Source organism: Nerophis lumbriciformis, linkage group LG39, assembly GCF_033978685.3.
Source record: "Nerophis lumbriciformis linkage group LG39, RoL_Nlum_v2.1, whole genome shotgun sequence".
NCBI classification, from domain to species: domain Eukaryota; kingdom Metazoa; phylum Chordata; class Actinopteri; order Syngnathiformes; family Syngnathidae; genus Nerophis; species Nerophis lumbriciformis.
Genome location: NC_084586.2, coordinates 23,570,916 through 23,590,025, shown reverse-complemented (window position 1 = coordinate 23,590,025; position 19,110 = coordinate 23,570,916). Strand labels below are relative to the sequence as shown.

Genomic DNA, 19,110 nt, shown 5'->3' with positions numbered 1-19,110 from the left:
TCACCTCAGCGTCCCCAAGACCTTGCAGACGTCACCTCAGCGTCCCCAAGACCTTGCAGACGTCACCTCAGCGTCCCCAAGACCTTGCAGACGTCACCTCAGCGTCTTCAAGACCTTGCAGACGTCACCTCAGCGTCTTCAACACCTTGTAGATGTCACCTCAGCGTCTTCAAGACCTTGCAGACGTCACCTCAGCGTCCCCAAGACCTTGCAGACGTCACCTCAGCGTCTTCAAGACCTTGCAGACATCACCTCAGCGTCCCCAAGATCTTGCAGACCTCATCTCAGCGTCTTCAAGACCTTGCAGACGTCACCTCAGCGTCTTCAACACCTTGCAGACGTCACCTCAGCGTCCCCAAGACCTTGCAGACGTCACCTCAGCGTCTTCAAGACCTTGCAGACGTCACCTCAGCATCTTCAAGACCTTGCAGACGTCACCTCAGCGTCCCCAAGACCTTGCAGACGTCACCTCAGCGTCTTCAAGACCTTGCAGACGTCACCTCAGCGTCCCCAAGACCTTGCAGACGTCACCTCAGCGTCTTCAAGACCTTGCAGACGTCACCTCAGCGTCCCCAAGACCTTGCAGACGTCACCTCAGCGTCCCCAAGACCTTGCAGACGTCACCTCAGCGTCCCCAAGACCTTGCAGACGTCACCTCAGCGTCTTCAACACCTTGTAGACGTCACCTCATCGTCTTCAAGACCTTGCAGACGTCACCTCAGCGTCTTCAACACCTTGCAGACGTCACTTCAGCGTCTTCAACACCTTGCAGACGTCACCTCAGCGTCTTCAACACCTTGTAGACGTCACCTCAGCGTCTTCAAGACCTTGCAGACGTCACCTCAGCGTCTTCAAGACCTTGCAGACGTCACCTCAGCGTCTTCAAGACCTTGCAGATGTCACCAGCGTCCCCAAGACCTTGCAGACGTCACCTCAGCGTCTTCAACACCTTGCAGACGTCACCTCAGCGTCTTCAACACCTTGCAGACGTCACCTCAGCGTCTTCAAGACCTTGCAGACGTCACTTCAGCGTCTTCAACACCTTGTAGACGTCACCTCAGCGTCTTCAAGACCTTGCAGACGTCACTTCAGCGTCTTCAAGACCTTGCAGACCTCACCTCAGCGTCTTCAAGACCTTGCAGACGTCACTTCAGTGTCTTCAAGACCTTGCAGACGTCACCTCAGCGTCTTCAACACCTTGCAGACGTCACCTCAGCGTCTTCAAGACCTTGCAGACGTCACCTCAGCGTCCCCAAGACCTTGCCGACCTCACCTCAGCGTCTTCAAGACCTTGCAGACGTCACTTCAGCGTCTTCAAGACCTTGCAGACCTCACCTCAGCGTCTTCAAGACCTTGCAGACGTCACTTCAGCGTCTTCAACACCTTGCAGACCTCACCTCAGCGTCCCCAAGACCTTGCAGACGTCACCTCAGCGTCTTCAAGACCTTGCAGACGTCACTTCAGCATCTTCAAGACCTTGCAGACGTCACCTCAGCGTCCCCAAGAGCGTTTGGCCGTGTGACACCTGAACCTACCGAAGGTCAGCAGGGGAAGAACCTCTCCTGACTGCGCTATTGATCGCAGACTCTAATCTCTCGCTGACCCGCGTGACGTCCAGCATGCAATCTGACCCTTCATCACCCTTTAGGGAGCGATAAAGCCAGGGTTGCCATGGTGATAGGACATTAGGTCTCAGGGCCTTAACAGTGGCTTTTTCATCACGAGGACTCCAGGAAGCATTTTTACTGCTCATTAAAGGACTCGTTGTATCTGCAGAGGTAGGAATCTTTTGACTGCTGTGGGGGTTTGACAGCATTCTTCCAAAGAACCAGTGAGCAAGCCAAAGTCTTAGAAGTATAAAGGTCAAAAAAGGTTTGTGGCGGTCGGAGAAGCAGAGAACTCCCAGAGAGTCCCTATCAAGATTAGTGGTGGAGAACCGCACCACGTTGATGAGCCTGTCCCTGGTTTATGCCCCGTGGTTCCCATCATGCTCTCTGACTTTCTGCCACTTTCTAGGTCAAAGTCTGACATCCACACCGCCTGCAGCCTGCCGAGAGCAGGAGGAGGAAGCAGCGGGCAGAAAAGCCCAGGAGACAAAGAGCATCCAGCCTGTCCTCTAAGATGATTGCCTCGGATGGCAGCAGAGCACCAAGCTGCTGAGCTTCAGGCACCAGAAGATCAAATGAAGACTTTGCTACTTTCTAACTGACTACTTGATTGAAAGTCTGGAAGACGGGTGTGCAGCAAGAGAATTTAAATATCAGTGATTAAAAGTCTTTAAGACGGGTGTGCAACAAGAGAATTTAAGTCTTTAAGACGGGTGTGCAACAAGAGAATTTAAGTCTTTAAGACGGGTGTGCAGCAAGAGAATTTAAGTCTTTAAGACGGGTGTGCAACAAGAGAATTTAAATATAGTGATTAAAAGTCTTTAAGACGGGTGTGCAACAAGAGAATTTAAGTCTTTAAGACGGGTGTGCAACAAGAGAATTTAAGTCTTTAAGACGGGTGTGCAACAAGAGAATTTAAATATCATTGATTGAAAGTCTGTAAGATGGGTGTGCAACAAGACAATTTAAGTCTTTAAGACGGGTGTGCAACAAGAGAATTTAAGTCTTTAAGACGGGTGTGCAACAAGAGAATTGAAGTCTTTAAGACGGGTGTGCAACAAGAGAATTTAAATTAAGACGGGTGTGCAACAAGAGAATTTAAGTCATTAAGACAGGTGTGCAACAAGAGAATTTAAGTCTTTAAGACGGGTGTGCAACAAGAGAATTGAAGTCTTTAAGACGGGTGTGCAACAAGAGAATTTAAATTAAGACGGGTGTGCAACAAGAGAATTTAAGTCTTTAAGACGGGTGTGCAACAAGAGAATTTAAGTCTTTAAGACGGGTGTGCAACAAGAGAATTTAAGTCTTTAAGACGGGTGTGCAACAAGAGAATTTAAATTAAGACGGGTGTGCAACAAGAGAATTTAAGTCTTTAAGACGGGTGTGCAACAAGAGAATTTAAATATCAGTGATTGAAAGTCTTTAAGACGGGTGTGCAACAATTATCAGGCTTTGAATAAAATCAAGCACAGCATTCACTTACGTGACCCAATGCAAACAACCTTCCCTTGTCATGGTGCAAAAAAAAAACAATGGAAGCAACACAACATGCCAACAGACATGATCATACATAACACAATATAATACCATTTGTGGTTATTAGAGAAAAAAACATAGTTATATATATATATATATATATATACACAGCCCCGCCCTACTCGCTAAATGTAGCTACAAAGTGGATCATTTGTGTTATGTATTATAATTGTGTTATTATTTATTATTATTGTATTGTCATATAATTGTGTTATCTATTCTTGTATTATTGAATTATTATGTATCATCATTTTGTTATCTATTATATTATATTATAATGTATTATTGTGTATTGCTATTGTGTTATTATCTATTATTATTATATTGTATTATCTATTATTCTTGTATTATGTATTATCATTGTATTATTATGTATTATAATTGTTATTTATTATCTATTATTCTTGTATTATGTATCATTATTTCATTATGTATTATATTCGTGTCATTATCAATTATATTTGTACTATTATTATATTGTTATGTATTATAATTGTGTTATCTATTATTATTGTAATAGTATGTGTTATTATTGTATTATGTATTATTGTATTATTGTGTATTATTTCATTATGTATAATAATTGTGGTATCTATTCTTGTATTATTATTATGTATCATAATTGTGTTATCTATTATATTGTATTATTATGTATTATCGTGTATTGTTATTGTGTTATCCATTATTATTATATTGTATTAGCTATTATTCTTGTATTATTATGTATCATTATTTTATTATGTATTATTGTATTATTATGTATTATAATCGTGTCATTATTAATTATATTTGTATTATTATGTATTATAATTGTGTTATCTATTATTATTGTAATATTATGTGTTATTATTGTATTATTATGTGTCATTTTGCTGTCCTTATTATAATAACAAACCAATGCAAATGAAGCCTGGAGAAACCATCTGGCTGCTTCAGAGAAGACGAGTCCACATCCTTGAGGACATTTTTTCCTCCTGAGTTTTAATGAGCTGCCAGGTGCACAGAGGTCACACAGGTCACACAGGTCACAGAGGTCACACAGGTGCACAGAAGTCACACAGGTGCACACAGGTGCACAGAGGTCACAGAGGTCACACAGGCGCTGACATTGTGCTCTTGGGCAAGGACTTTTGCAACTTATTATGTCATCACGCCGTGCGGGGGAGGGGCGAGCATGTTGCGTAATGAGGTCCAGCGGCTACTTGACGCAGGATTGTGGCTCAGCAAGTGCTTTAAGTGCAAACCTGGTCACATGGTCACATGGTCACGTGGTCACGTGGTCACGTGGTCACGTGGTCACATGGTCACATGGTCACGTGGTCACATGGTCACGTGGTCACATGGTCACGTGGTCACATGGTCACGTGGTCACATGGTCACATGGTCACGTGGTCACATGGTCACATGGTCACGTGGTCACGTGGTCACGTTCAAAGGACTGCAGTCACATGACAGGATTCTAAAAAGGAAGCGCAGGTCGAGTTTTTTGACCGAGTCGCGATCGTGTCAATCCACCAAATGATGATGCCTATTTTGTCCAATCAGCTTCATTTCCTAATAGAAAATAAAGAGGAAATGCCCTCCTCTACCTCAAAGAACTGCTCACCCCCAAATCCTCCACACCACACCTCCGCTCCGGACAGGCTAACCTCCTCCAACCTCCGAGGACAAAGCTACGAACAATGGGAGACCGGGCTTTCTGTTCCGCCGCTCCCAGTCTGTGGAACGCTCTCCCTGACCACCTGAGGACACCACAGACTGTGGATGCTTTTAAAAAAGGCTTAAAAACCCTTCTTTTTTTAAAAAAAGCCTATTTTTAGATATATGCATACTAGTTTTAGCTATTTGGCTGTTCTAGTTTTTATTTTTATTTATTTTTTATTATCTTTTTATTTTTATTTAATACACTGTAGCACTTTGAGGTTGTTTACTCAATGTAAAGTGCTTTTTACAAATAAAATCTATTATTATTATTATTAAAATAAAGACTTTAAAGCTCTTCTCAATGTTGGTGAGTGATAAAGTTAATTTATATTTATTTATAGGAATAAAGTGAGTGTTAAAGTTTAATTATATTTATTTATAGGAATAAAGTGAGTGTTGAAATGTATTTATATTTATTTATAGAAATAAAGTGAGCGTTAAAGTTTATTTATATTTATTTATAGGAATAAAGTGAGTGTTAAAGTTTAATTATATTTATTTATAGGAATAAAGTGAGTGTTAATGTTTATTTATATTTATTTATAGGAATAAAGTGAATGTTAAAATGTATTTATATTTATTTATAGGAATAAAGTGAGCGTTAAAGTTTATTTTTATTTATTTATAGAAATAAAGTGAGTGTTAATGTTTATTTATATTTATTTATAGGAATAAAGTGAGTGTTAAAGTTTAATTATATTTATTTATAGGAATAAAGTGAGTGTTAAAGTTTATTTATATTTATTTATAGGAATAAAGTGAGTGTTAAAGTTTATTTATATTTATTTATAGGAATAAAGTGAGTGTTAAAGTTTATTTATATTTATTTATAGGAATAAAGTGAGTGTTAAAGTTTAATTATATTTATTTATAGGAATAAAGTGAGTGTTAATGTTTATTTATATTTATTTATAGGAATAAAGTGAATGTTGAAATTTATTTATATTTATTTATAGGAATAAAGTGAGTGTTAAAGTTTAATTATATTTATTTATAGGAATAAAGTGAGTGTTAATGTTTATTTATATTTATTTATAGGAATAAAGTGAATGTTGAAATTTATTTATATTTATTTTTAGAAATAAAGTGAGTGTTAATGTTTATTTACATTTATTTATAGGAATAAAGTGAGTGTTAAAGTTTATTTATATTTATTTATAGGAATAAAGTGAGTGTTAATGTTTATTTATATTTATTTATAGGAATAAAGTGAGTGTTAAAGTTTATTTATATTTATTTATAGGAATAAAGTGAGTGTTAATGTTTATTTATATTTATTTATAGGAATAAAGTGAGTGTTAATGTTTATTTATATTTATTTATAGGAATAAAGTGAGTGTGGGACCAACAAGGTCATTCAAGTGTTAAAAATGTTCATATATTCACTTCAGGTCCATCCGGTACTTTTTACTTCTTTAATGTCTTATAGGGCTTTTTGTCAAAAAAAAAAAAAAAAAAAAAAAAAAAAAAAGATATTTTTTTCAAAAAGAAATGTTTGAAGTGTAATATTTGATGTAAAGTGATTGAAGTCCTAAATAGATCAATCATTCATAACATTGATTTGAATTCATTATTATTTGGTGAACAATGACAGTTGTAAAAATAAAACACACACTTAAGTTCTCGGGGCCCCAAAAGGCCCCCCACTCATACATGTGTCAAAGAGAAGTCATATATCAATATTCAAAACTCTAATCAACTCACATTTATTTGTCAATTAGAAATGTTCACAGTTTTTTGAGAAATGAGTTTTGAAAAGAAAACACAGTTTGGCAGCTTTGTGTCATTTTTAAAACATTTTTTTCTGACATTTCACCTGTTTTTTTGTTTTTTTTGTGGTAATATTACTTTTCAAATGTGCCAGGGGCCGTTAAAAAGAATTGCCTGAGGGCCACAAACGACACCTGTGGTCCAATCGACACCTTTGTGTGTTTCTTCAAACAGGAACATAGTCAACTATTTATTGATGAAACCACACAACTGTAACTCAGACCCACTTCCTGTTCCTGGGCGCTGTGCATTCTGGGTAATGTAGTATTTCCACATGTAGCATCGCTCTGTTGGACCACCTTTGACCTCCAAACTCATCTTTTTACATGAAATATGAGCACACAAAACATCCATTTGGTTTATAGTTGCTGTGATTTATTCCTTCAAACAAGTTACAAAAACATCCTTTCTATCGTCTTCTTAGTAGTACAAGTAGTAATAATAGTAGTAATAATAGTAGTAGTAGTAATAATAGTATTAGTAGTAGTAATAGTAGTAATAATAGTATTAGTAGTAGTAATAGTAGCCTAATTGCAAGTGTCATAGAGGGAAGAAGTAGTGCTTCTCCATCATCCATCCATTTTCTTCCACTAATCCCAGGTGGGGTCGCGGGGGCAGCAGCCTAAGCAGAGGAGTCCAGACTTCCCTCTCCCCAGCCACTTGGTCCATCCCCTCCTGGGAGATCCCGAGGCGTTCCCAGGCCAGCTGGGAGTCATAGTCCCCCCCCCAACCTGTCCGAGGTCTTCCCCGTGTTCTCCTTTGCCCTAAACATCTCCCCGGGGAGACTTTCAGGTGACATTCTGACCAGATGCCCGAACCACCGCATCTGGATCCTCTCCGTGTTACAGAACTTCTCACTCTATCTCTAAGGGAGAGACACTCGTACCCGTGATCTTGTCCAACAGTCATAACCCAAAGATCATGACCACAGGTGAGGATAGGGTTGTAGATCTTGTCCTTCAGTCATAACCCAAAGATCATGACCATAGGTGAGGATAGGGTTGTAGATCTTGTACCCGTGATCTTGTCCTTCAGTCATAACTCAAAGATCATGACCATAGGTGAGGATAAGGTTGTAGATCTTGTACCCGTGATCTAGTCCTGTCGGTCATAACCCAAAGATCATGACCATCGGTGAGGATAAGGTTGTAGATCTTGTACCCGTGATCTAGTCCTGTCGGTCATAACCCAAAGATCATGACCATCGGTGAGGACAGGGTTGTAGATCTTGTACCCGTAATCTTGTCCTTCAGTCATAACTCAAAGATCATGACCATAGGTGAGGATAGGGTCATAGATCTTGTACCCGTGATCTTGTCCTTCAGTCATAACCCAAAGATCATGACCACAGGTGAGGATAGGGTCATAGATCTTGTACCCGTAATCTTGTCCTTCAGTCATAACTCAAAGATCATGACCATAGGTGAGGATAGGGTCATAGATCTTGTACCCGTATTCTTGTCCTTCAGTCATAACTCAAAGATCATGACCATAGGTGAGGATAGGGTTGTAGATCTTGTACCCGTGATCTTGTCCTTCAGTCATAACCCAAAGATCATGACCACAGGTGAGGATAGGGTCATAGATCTTGTACCCGTAATCTTGTCCTTCAGTCATAACTCAAAGATCATGACCATAGGTGAGGATAGGGTTGTAGATCTTGTACCCGTGATCTTGTCCTTCAGTCATAACCCAAAGATCATGACCACAGGTGAGGATAAGGTCATAGATCTTGTACCCGTGATCTTGTCCTTCAGTCATAACTCAAAGATCATGACCATAGGTGAGGATAAGGTTGTAGATCTTGTACCCGTGATCTAGTCCTTCAGTCATAACCCAAAGATCATGACCATAGGTGAGGATAAGGTTGTAGATCTTGTACCCGTGATCTAGTCCTGTCGGTCATAACCCAAAGATCATGACCATCGGTGAGGACAGGGTTGTAGATCTTGTACCCGTGATCTAGTCCTTCAGTCATAACCCAAAGATCATGACCACAGATGAGGATAGGGTCGTAGATCTTGTACCTGTGATCTTGTCCTTTAGGTCGTAGCCCAAAGATCATGACCATAGGTGAGGATGGTAGATCCACCGGTAAATTGAGAGCTTTGCCTTCCGGCTCAGCTCCTTCTTCACCAGGACGGACCGATACAGCGTCCGCATCACTGCAGACGCCGCACCGATCCACTCTTCCCTCACTGGTGAACAAGACTCCCAGATACTTGAACTCCTCCACTTAGGGCAAGTTCTCCCCCCCAACCCGGAGTTGACACTCCACCCTTTTCCGGGCGAGAACCATGGACTCGGAATTGGAGGTGGTGGTACTGTTTGCCAGTAATGGAGAAGTTTGGTCTACAAAACCTAGATCTACAGGACTCCCAGGTACTTGAACTCCTGCACTTGGGGCAAGATCTGGTCCCCAACCCGGACTTGGCACTCCACCCTTTTTCAGGCGAGAACCATGAACTCAAATTTTTGGACAGTTATGGAAAAGTTTGGTCTACAAAACCTTGACCTACAAAGTCAAGAAGTATGAAAAGAGATCCTACAAAGTCATGCTGGCAGTTCGGAGCTGGACTAGTCTGGTCTGTGCCAGCCCAGCAGGAAATGTTCCTGACATACCTTCTTCCATATAAAAAGGTGTGCTCTAACCTAAAGGTTGCCAACTACAAGCACAATGACGGGAGATCCAATGTGGTAAGAACTGGACTGTGCAGGTGTACCCGAGAGGACAGGTGAGCGTGTTAAACTGGAATAAGTACTTCTGGAAGACCGTTAGACATTTGACTGATTGGGAATGAAAGTCCACCCTGGTTGGGTTTTCCTAAGAGGACTTGTGCTCTCAAGATGGTGGACCAGGTTGGTCTACAGCTCCTGGACCAGGTTGGTCTACATCTCCTGGACCAGGCCAGTCTACATCTCCTGGACCAGGCCGGTCTACATCTCCTGGACCAGGCCGGTCTACATCTCCTGGACCAGGCCGGTCTACATCTCCCGGACCAGGCCGGTCTACATCTCCTGGACCAGGCCGGTCTACATCTCCCGGACCAGGCCGGTCTTCATCTCCTCCTGCTCCGGCTGTGTTTCACCAGCTTCCTCCTCCTCAGGATCATGTGGTAGAGCTTCTCCAGGCCCTGCTGAACGCCCTCGCCGTCCACAGCGCTGCAGCCGTGCACGTGGCGCGGCGTGCACGCGCTCAGTTCGTGCACGGCCAGCAGCTTCTCCACCTGGCCGGCGGGGAGGGCGGCGTCCAGGTCCTGCTTGTTGGCCAGGACCAAGACGGGGACGCCCTGGTTCTCCGAGCTGCGGCTGATCTTGTGGAGCTCCACCCGGGCCTCCTCCATGCGCTCCGCCTCAGAGGCGTCCACCACGAACACCAGCCCGTCCGTGCGCCGCGTGTACGACTTCCAGAGGGGGCGGAGCTTCTCCTGGCCGCCCACGTCCCACACCTGGAAGGTGACGGCCCGGGAGCCGCCCACCGCCACCTTCACCTTCTCCGTGTTGAAGCCCTTGGTGGGGATGGTCTCCACAAAGTCCTTCAGCTTCAGCCGGTACAGCAGAGACGTCTTGCCGGCCGAGTCCAGGCCGACCACCACCACGTGCACGCGCTGGAAGCTGGGCAGGAAGCAGCTGGGGGGGGCCATGTCGCCCAGGTGGTTACCCATAATTCCACAGCTGAGGACTGGCCTGCTGCTTTGGGTCCTCTCGGCTTCAGACCGGCATCAGGGAGTCCACAAACCTGAGCAAAACAAACAAAGGATTAAATGAAGTCCCTTCTTATCCAGGGCTTCTCAGTGGGGCAGGGCCCTCCCGGGGGGGCGCCATGATATTTGGGGGGGAGCTGAAAGGCATTAGCTTGATAGCATCAAGACATTGACTTCGGGGGGGGGGGGGCACAGAATAAATTTGATCCCCAAGGGGGGGCCATGAGAGGTAAGAGCATAATAGCATCTTTAGTGTTGGTAAGTAACTTGAAACATATAAAATAATAAACATTAAATTCAGGGGGGGGTGAAAAAACTGATGTTGCCTGGGGGTGGGGGGGCGTGAGAGGAAATAGGGTAACAGCGTTGATAAATAACTATCTTGACTTACAGATAAAAAAATACATTAACTTTGGGGGGTGCACAAAATACATTTGCTCCCCAAAGGGGGGGCATGAGAGGTAATAGCATCTTTAGTGCAGGTTAATAACTTGAAACATATAATATAATAAACATTAATTCAGGGGGGGCATGAAAACAAAGATGTCACCTGGGGGGGGCATGAGAGGAAATAGGGAAATAGAATATTTAGTGTTGGTTAATAACTATAAAATAAGGGGGGGCTTGAGAGGTGAGAGCGTAATAGTGTCTTTAGTGCTATTACATTAAATTACATTATAAACATTAAATTCAGGGGGGGGTGAAAAAATGATGTTGGGGGGGCGTGAGAGGAAATAGCGTCATAGCGTTGGTTAATAACATTCTTGACACATACTGATACAAAAAGACATTAACTGCGGGGGGGGGGGGCGCACAGAATAAATTTGATCCCCAAGGGGGGGCATGAGAGTTAAGAGCGTAATAGCATCTTTAGTGTTGGTAAGTAACTTGAAACATATAAAATAATAAACATTAAATTCAGGGGGGGGGGGGTGAAAAAACTGATGTTGCCTGGGGGTTGGGGGGCGTGAGAGGAAATAGGGTAACAGCATTGGTAAATAACTATCTTGACTTACAGATAAAAAAAATACATTAACTTTGGGGGACAAAATACATTTGCTCCCCAAAGGGGGGGCATGAGAGGTAAAAGCATCTTTAGTGTTGGTTAATAACTTGAAACATATAATATAATAAACATTAATTCAGGGGGGGCATGAAAACAAAGATGTCACCTGGGGGGGGGGGGGCGTGAGATGAAATAGGGAAATAGAATATTTAGTGTTGGTTAATAACTATAAAATAAGGGGGGCATGAGAGGTGAGAGCGTAATAGTGTCTTTAGTGCTATTACATTAAAGTTTACATTATAAACATTAAATTCAGGGGGGGCGTGAAAAAATGATGTTGGGGGGGCGTGAGAGGAAATAGCGTAATAGTGTCTTTAGTGCTATTACATTAAATTACATTATAAACATTAAATTCAGGGGGGGGTGAAAAAATGATGTTGGGGGGGCGTGAGAGGAAATAGCGTAATAGCGTTGGTTAATAACATTCTTGACACATACTGATACAAAAAGACATTAACTTCGGGGGGGGCGCACAGAATAAATTTGATCCCCAAGGGGGGGTCATGAGAGTTAAGAGCGTAATAGCATCTTTAGTGTTGGTAAATAACTTGAAACATATAAAATAATAAACATTAAATTCAGGGGGGGGGAGTGAAAAAACTGATGTTGCCTGGGGGAGGGGGGGCATGAGAGGAAATAGGGTAACAGCGTTGGTAAATAACTATCTTGACTTACAGATAAAAAAAATACATTAACTTTGGGGGGTGCACAAAATACATTTGCTCCCCAAAGGGGGGGCATGAGAGGTAAAAGCATCTTTAGTGTTGGTTAATAACTTGAAACATATAATATAATAAACATTAATTCAGGGGGGGCATGAAAACAAAGATGTCACCTGGGGGGGGGGGCGTGAGATGAAATAGGGAAATAGAATATTTAGTGTTGGTTAATAACTATAAAATAAGGGGGGCATGAGAGGTGAGAGCGTAATAGTGTCTTTAGTGCTATTACATTAAAGTTTACATTATAAACATTAAATTCAGGGGGGGCGTGAAAAAATGATGTTGGGGGGGCGTGAGAGGAAATAGCGTAATAGCGTTGGTTAATAACATTCTTGACACATACTGATACAAAAAGACATTAACTTCGGGGGGGGCGCACAGAATAAATTTGATCCCCAAGGGGGGGCATGAGAGTTAAGAGCGTAATAGCATCTTTAGTGTTGGTAAGTAACTTGAAACATATAAAATAATAAACATTAAATTCAGGGGGGGGGGGGTGAAAAAACTGATGTTGCCTGGGGGAGGGGGGGCGTGAGAGGAAATAGGGTAACAGCGTTGGTAAATAACTATCTTGACTTACAGATAAAAAAATATATTAACTTTGGGGGGTGCACAAAATACATTTGCTCCCCAAAGGGGGGGCATGAGAGGTAATAGCATCTTTAGTGCAGGTTAATAACTTGAAACATATAATATAATAAACATTAATTTTGAAAACAAAGATGTCACCTGGGGGGGGGGGCGTGAGAGGAAATAGCGTAATCGAATATTTAGTGTTGGTTAATAACTATCTTGACGTACAGATACAAATTTAAAAAAGCATTAACTTGGGGGGGGGGGGCATGAAAACAATGTTTATCCCCAAGGGGGGGGGGGGGCGTGAGAGGTAAGAGCATATTAGCATGTTTAGTGTGTGTAAAGAACTATCTTCAAACATAGTCATTAAACAAAGACAGACATTAACTTAGAGGGGGAGCCTTGGGAGGGGGGGCGTGAGAAGATATATATATATATGACAGATACTAGTAAAGAACTATATGACACATATTAGTAAAGAACTATATGACACATACTAGTAAAGAACTATATGACACATACTAGTAAAGAACTATATGACACATACTAGTAAAGAACTATATGACACATACTAGTAAAGAACTATATGACAGATACTAGTAAAGAACTATATGACACATACTAGTAAAGAACTATATGACAGATACTAGTAAAGAACTATATGACACATACTAGTAAAGAACTATATGACACATACTAGTAAAGAACTATATGACACATACTAGTAAAGAACTATATGACACATACTAGTAAAGAACTATATGACACATACTAGTAAAGAACTATATGACACATACTAGTAAAGATCTATATGACACATACTAGTAAAGAACTATATGACACATACTAGTAAAGAACTATATGACAGATACTAGTAAAGAACTATATGACACATACTAGTAAAGAACTATATGACACATACTAGTAAAGAACTATATGACAGATACTAGTAAAGAACTATATGACACATACTAGTAAAGAACTATATGACACATACTAGTAAAGAACTATATGACACATATTAGTAAAGAACTATATGACACATACTAGTAAAGAACTATATGACACATACTAGTAAAGAACTATATGACACATACTAGTAAAGAACTATATGACACATACTAGTAAAGAACTATATGACACATACTAGTAAAGAACTATATGACACATACTAGTAAAGAACTATATGACACATACTAGTAAAGAACTATATGACACATACTAGTAAAGAACTATATGACACATGCTAGTAAAGAACTATATGACACATACTAGTAAAGAACTATATGACAGATACTAGTAAAGAACTATATGACACATACTAGTAAAGAACTATATGACACATACTAGTAAAGAACTATATGACACATACTAGTAAAGAACTGTATGACACATACTAGTAAAGAACTATATGACACATACTAGTAAAGAACTATATGACACATACTAGTAAAGAACTATATGACACATATTAGTAAAGAACTATATGACACATACTAGTAAAGAACTATATGACACATACTAGTAAAGAACTATATGACACATACTAGTAAAGAACTATATGACACATACTAGTAAAGAACTATATGACACATACTAGTAAAGATCTATATGACACATACTAGTAAAGAACTATATGACACATACTAGTAAAGAACTATATGACACATGCTAGTAAAGAACTATATGACACATACTAGTAAAGAACTGTATGACACATACTAGTAAAGAACTATATGACACATACTAGTAAAGAACTATATGACACATACTAGTAAAGAACTATATGACACATACTAGTAAAGAACTATATGACACATACTAGTAAAGAACTATATGACACATATTAGTAAAGAACTATATGACACATACTAGTAAAGAACTATATGACACATACTAGTAAAGAACTATATGACACATACTAGTAAAGAACTATATGACACATACTAGTAAAGAACTATATGACACATACTAGTAAAGAACTATATGACAGATACTAGTAAAGAACTATATGACACATACTAGTAAAGAACTATATGACACATACTAGTAAAGAACTATATGACAGATACTAGTAAAGAACTATATGACACATACTAGTAAAGAACTATATGACACATACTAGTAAAGAACTATATGACAGATACTAGTAAAGAACTATATGACACATACTAGTAAAGAACTATATGACACATACTAGTAAAGAACTATATGACACATACTAGTAAAGAACTATATGACACATACTAGTAAAGAACTATATGACACATACTAGTAAAGAACTATATGACACATACTAGTAAAGAACTATATGACACATACTAGTAAAGAACTATATGACACATACTAGTAAAGAACTGTATGACACATACTAGTAAAGAACTATATGACACATACTAGTAAAGAACTATATGACACATACTAGTAAAGAACTATATGACACATACTAGTAAAGAACTATATGACACATACTAGTAAAGAACTATATGACACATACTAGTAAAGAACTATATGACAGATACTAGTAAAGAACTATATGACACATACTAGTAAAGAACTATATGACACATACTAGTAAAGAACTATATGACAGATACTAGTAAAGAACTATATGACACATACTAGTAAAGAACTATATGACACATACTAGTAAAGAACTATATGACAGATACTAGTAAAGAACTATATGACAGATACTAGTAAAGAACTATATGACACATACTAGTAAAGAACTATATGACACATACTAGTAAAGAACTATATGACACATACTAGTAAAGAACTATATGACACATACTAGTAAAGAACTATATGACACATACTAGTAAAGAACTATATGACACATACTAGTAAAGAACTGTATGACACATACTAGTAAAGAACTGTATGACACATACTAGTAAAGAACTGTATGACACATACTAGTAAAGAACTATATGACACATACTAGTAAAGAACTATATGACACATACTAGTAAAGAACTATATGACACATACTAGTAAAGAACTATATGACACATACTAGTAAAGAACTGTATGACACATACTAGTAAAGAACTATATGACACATACTAGTAAAGAACTATATGACACATATTAGTAAAGAACTATATGACACATACTAGTAAAGAACTGTATGACACATACTAGTAAAGAACTATATGACACATACTAGTAAAGAACTGTATGACACATACTAGTAAAGAACTGTATGACACATACTAGTAAAGAACTATATGACACATACTAGTAAAGAACTATATGACACATACTAGTAAAGAACTATATGACATACAGATAACAAATAAGGGGGGGGGGGCGTGAAAAACAATTGTGAGAGTAAATAGCATAATAGTATTTTCAGTGTTAGTAAAGAACTATCTAGAAATATCAAATATAAACATCAGGGGTGTGTCATAACAACTGTGTCATGTAGGGGGGGCTGTCATGTAGGGGGGCCTGTCATGTAGGGGGGGGCGTGAGAAGGAAGTCATGATTGAATCAAGGTTGATTAGCGAGACAAAGACCAAGACTAAAGATAATCCACCTGACAGATTGAAGCTTTAATCCTCTTGTTGATGTCACAACATCTTCTTCACATTAAAGCAGGAAGTATCCAAAGTGTGGCCCCCAGGGGCCATTTGTGGCCCTTGGCCCATTCGTTAGCATTCTAATATTAGCATGCTAGTTGCTTTGTGCACCTCAACCTCAAATGTTGTGTTGCTACACACATGACACCTGTTAGCATGCTAAAGTTAGCATGCTAGATTGATGTTGAGCTCATTTAGCACCTCACTCATATTTAGCTGTTAGACTAATGCTAACTGGAAGCATGCTAGTATTTTAAATAGCTACTTTTGATAGCATTTGTTGTTACTTTGACGCTATTTTGTTTGTTACTTTGACGCTATTTTGTTTGTTGTTACTTTGACGCTATTTTGATTGTTGTTACTTTGATGCTATTTTGTTTGTTGTTACTTTGACACTATTTTGTTTGTTGTTACTTTGACGCTATTTTGTTTGTTGTTACTTTGACGCTATTTTGTTTGTTCTTATTTTGACGCTATTTTGTTTGTTGTTACTTTGACGCTATTTTGTTTGTTGTTACTTTGACGCTATTTTGTTTGTTGTTACTTTGATGCTATTTTGATTGTTGTTACTTTGACGCTATTTTGATTGTTGTTACTTTGACGCTATTTTGTTTGTTGTTACTTTGACGCTATTTTGTTTGTTGTTACTTTGACGCTATTTTGTTTGTTGTTACTTTGACGCTATTTTTGTTTGTTGTTACTTTGACGCTATTTTGTTTGTTGTTACTTTGACGCTATTTTGTTTGTTCTTACTTTGACGCTATTTTATTTGTTGTTACTTTGGCGCTATTTTGTTTGTTGTTTCTTTGGCGCTATTTTGTTTGTTGTTACTTTGACGCTATTTTGTTTGTTGTTTCTTTGACGCTATTTTGTTTGTTGTTACTTTGACGCTATTTTGTTTGTTGTTACTTTGACGCTATTTTGTTTGTTGTTTCTTTGACGCTATTTTGTTTGTTGTTACTTTGACGCTATTTTGTTTGTTGTTACTTTGACGCTATTTTGTTTGTTGTTACTTTGACGCTATTTTGTTTGTTGTTTCTTTGACGCTATTTTGTTTGTTGTTACTTTGACGCTATTTTGTTTGTTGTTTCTTTGACGCTATTTTGTTTGTTGTTACTTTGACGCTATTTTGTTTGTTGTTTCTTTGACGCTATTTTGTTTGTTTGCCAACATGATGTTAGCGTTTCAGGTCAGCTTTGCTATCTTCAGCCTTCACAAGTCATGTTGCAGGTTCTGCTTCTTGGAAACATCCACATATTGGACGGCTTAAACTACCAAAGTGGCCCCCCTGAAGTCTGTGGCCCTAAAGTGGCCCCCATGAAGTCTGTGGCTCTAAAGTGGTTCCCCTCAGTCTGTGGCCCTAAAGTTGTCCCCCTGAAGTCTGTGGCCCTATAGTGGCCCCCATGAAGTCTGTGGCTCTAAAGTGCCCCACCTCAGTCTGTGGCCCTAAAGTGGTCCCCCTGAAGTCTGTGGCCCTATAGTGGCCCCCCTCAGTCTGTGGCACTAAAGTGCCCCCCCTCAGTCTGTGGCCCTATAGTGGCCCCCTCAGTCTGTAGCCCTAAAGTGGCCCTCAGTCTGTGGCCCTAAAGTGGCCCCCTCAGTCTGTGGCCCTAAAGTGGCCACCTCAGTCTGTGGCTCTAAAGTGGTCCCCTCAGTCTGTGGCCCTAAAGTGGCCCCCCTCAGTCTGTGGCTCTAAAGTGGCCCCCTCAGTCTGTGGCCCTAAAGTGGCCCTCCTGAAGTCTGTAGCCCTAAAGTGGCCCCTCAGTCTGTGGCCCTAAAGTGGCCCTCCTGAAGTCTGTAGCCCTAAAGTGGCCCCTCAGTCTGTGGCCCTAAAGTGGCCCTCCTGAAGTCTGTAGCCCTAAAGTGACCCCTCAGTCTGTGGCCCTAAAGTGGCCCTCCTGAAGTCTGTAGCCCTAAAGTGGCCCCTCAGTCTGTGGCCCTAAAGTGCCCCCCCCCCTCCCCTCAGTCTGTGGTCCCCTCAGTGTGCGTGAAGTGATTGTGTTTGTTTCCACGAAAGACATTTGTAAAGAATACAGAGCGGCGCATAAAGGATGTGTGTGTGGTGCAGCGTGTGTACCTTGGTCTTGGTCTTGGTCTTGGCGGAGGTGGTCTTGAGGTGTGCGTCACCAAGGTGCGTTGAGGAAGTAGTCCATGTTGCTGAAGATGATGAAGAAGATGAAGAGTCCTTCCTCCGTGCTCGTCCTGCGACTGACGCCAAGATCACGCAGCCTGACAAGATCACGCAGACCTCGCGCAGGACGCCACAGAGCCGCGATGACGTCACAGCCAACGAGCCGCCCTCATTTATTACATGTTTTCTACTATTGCTCTTTCTTTCATGTCATGTTGATGCTCTCATTATTCATGATTTATTATTCATGATTTATTATTATTATTATTATTATTATTCATTATGTCGGAGGACTCAAAGTTATTTGGAGGATTTTCTCCTTTTTCATGCACTCGCCTGCCAGGTTGACGAGACAGCGACACTGCGTGGCCACTGTGAGGAACTACAGCCTGCCTCTACTTCGAAGTCTAAACTTCCAAATTCATTCCCGGACTTTGATTCCAAACTTCAACCTGAGCTTCTTAACTGAACGTCAAGTTGTGGAATATTCCAGAATGATCTTTTACAGTAAACGTTACAGTGTGGCGCCTCGGGAAGACTACGGGGGCTCAACTATGCAATTATTAAATTAATATTATAAAAGCATATAACAAATTTAATTAAAAGCATCTTCTATAACAAAAATAATTTATGTATTATAACTTTAAAATTATGAAAAATACTGGGGGGAAAAATTAATTTCCCAGAATACTTTACTCTATCCA

At 40.2% G+C, this 19,110-nt stretch overlaps 1 protein-coding gene across 1 annotated transcript; it reads right to left on the bottom strand.

Annotated features, from left to right (window-relative positions):
• Positions 1-7,986: 7,986 nt before the first annotated feature.
• arl4d (ADP-ribosylation factor-like 4D) lies at positions 7,987-18,498 on the bottom strand. The gene is made up of 2 exons (XM_061931711.2): positions 18,353-18,498; positions 7,987-10,356 (listed from the first exon to the last, which is right to left on the bottom strand). Exon 2 carries the CDS (start codon positions 10,280-10,282, stop codon positions 9,677-9,679), a length of 606 nt encoding a protein of 201 aa, XP_061787695.1. The 5' UTR covers positions 10,283-10,356; positions 18,353-18,498; the 3' UTR covers positions 7,987-9,676.
• Positions 18,499-19,110: the final 612 nt, after the last annotated feature.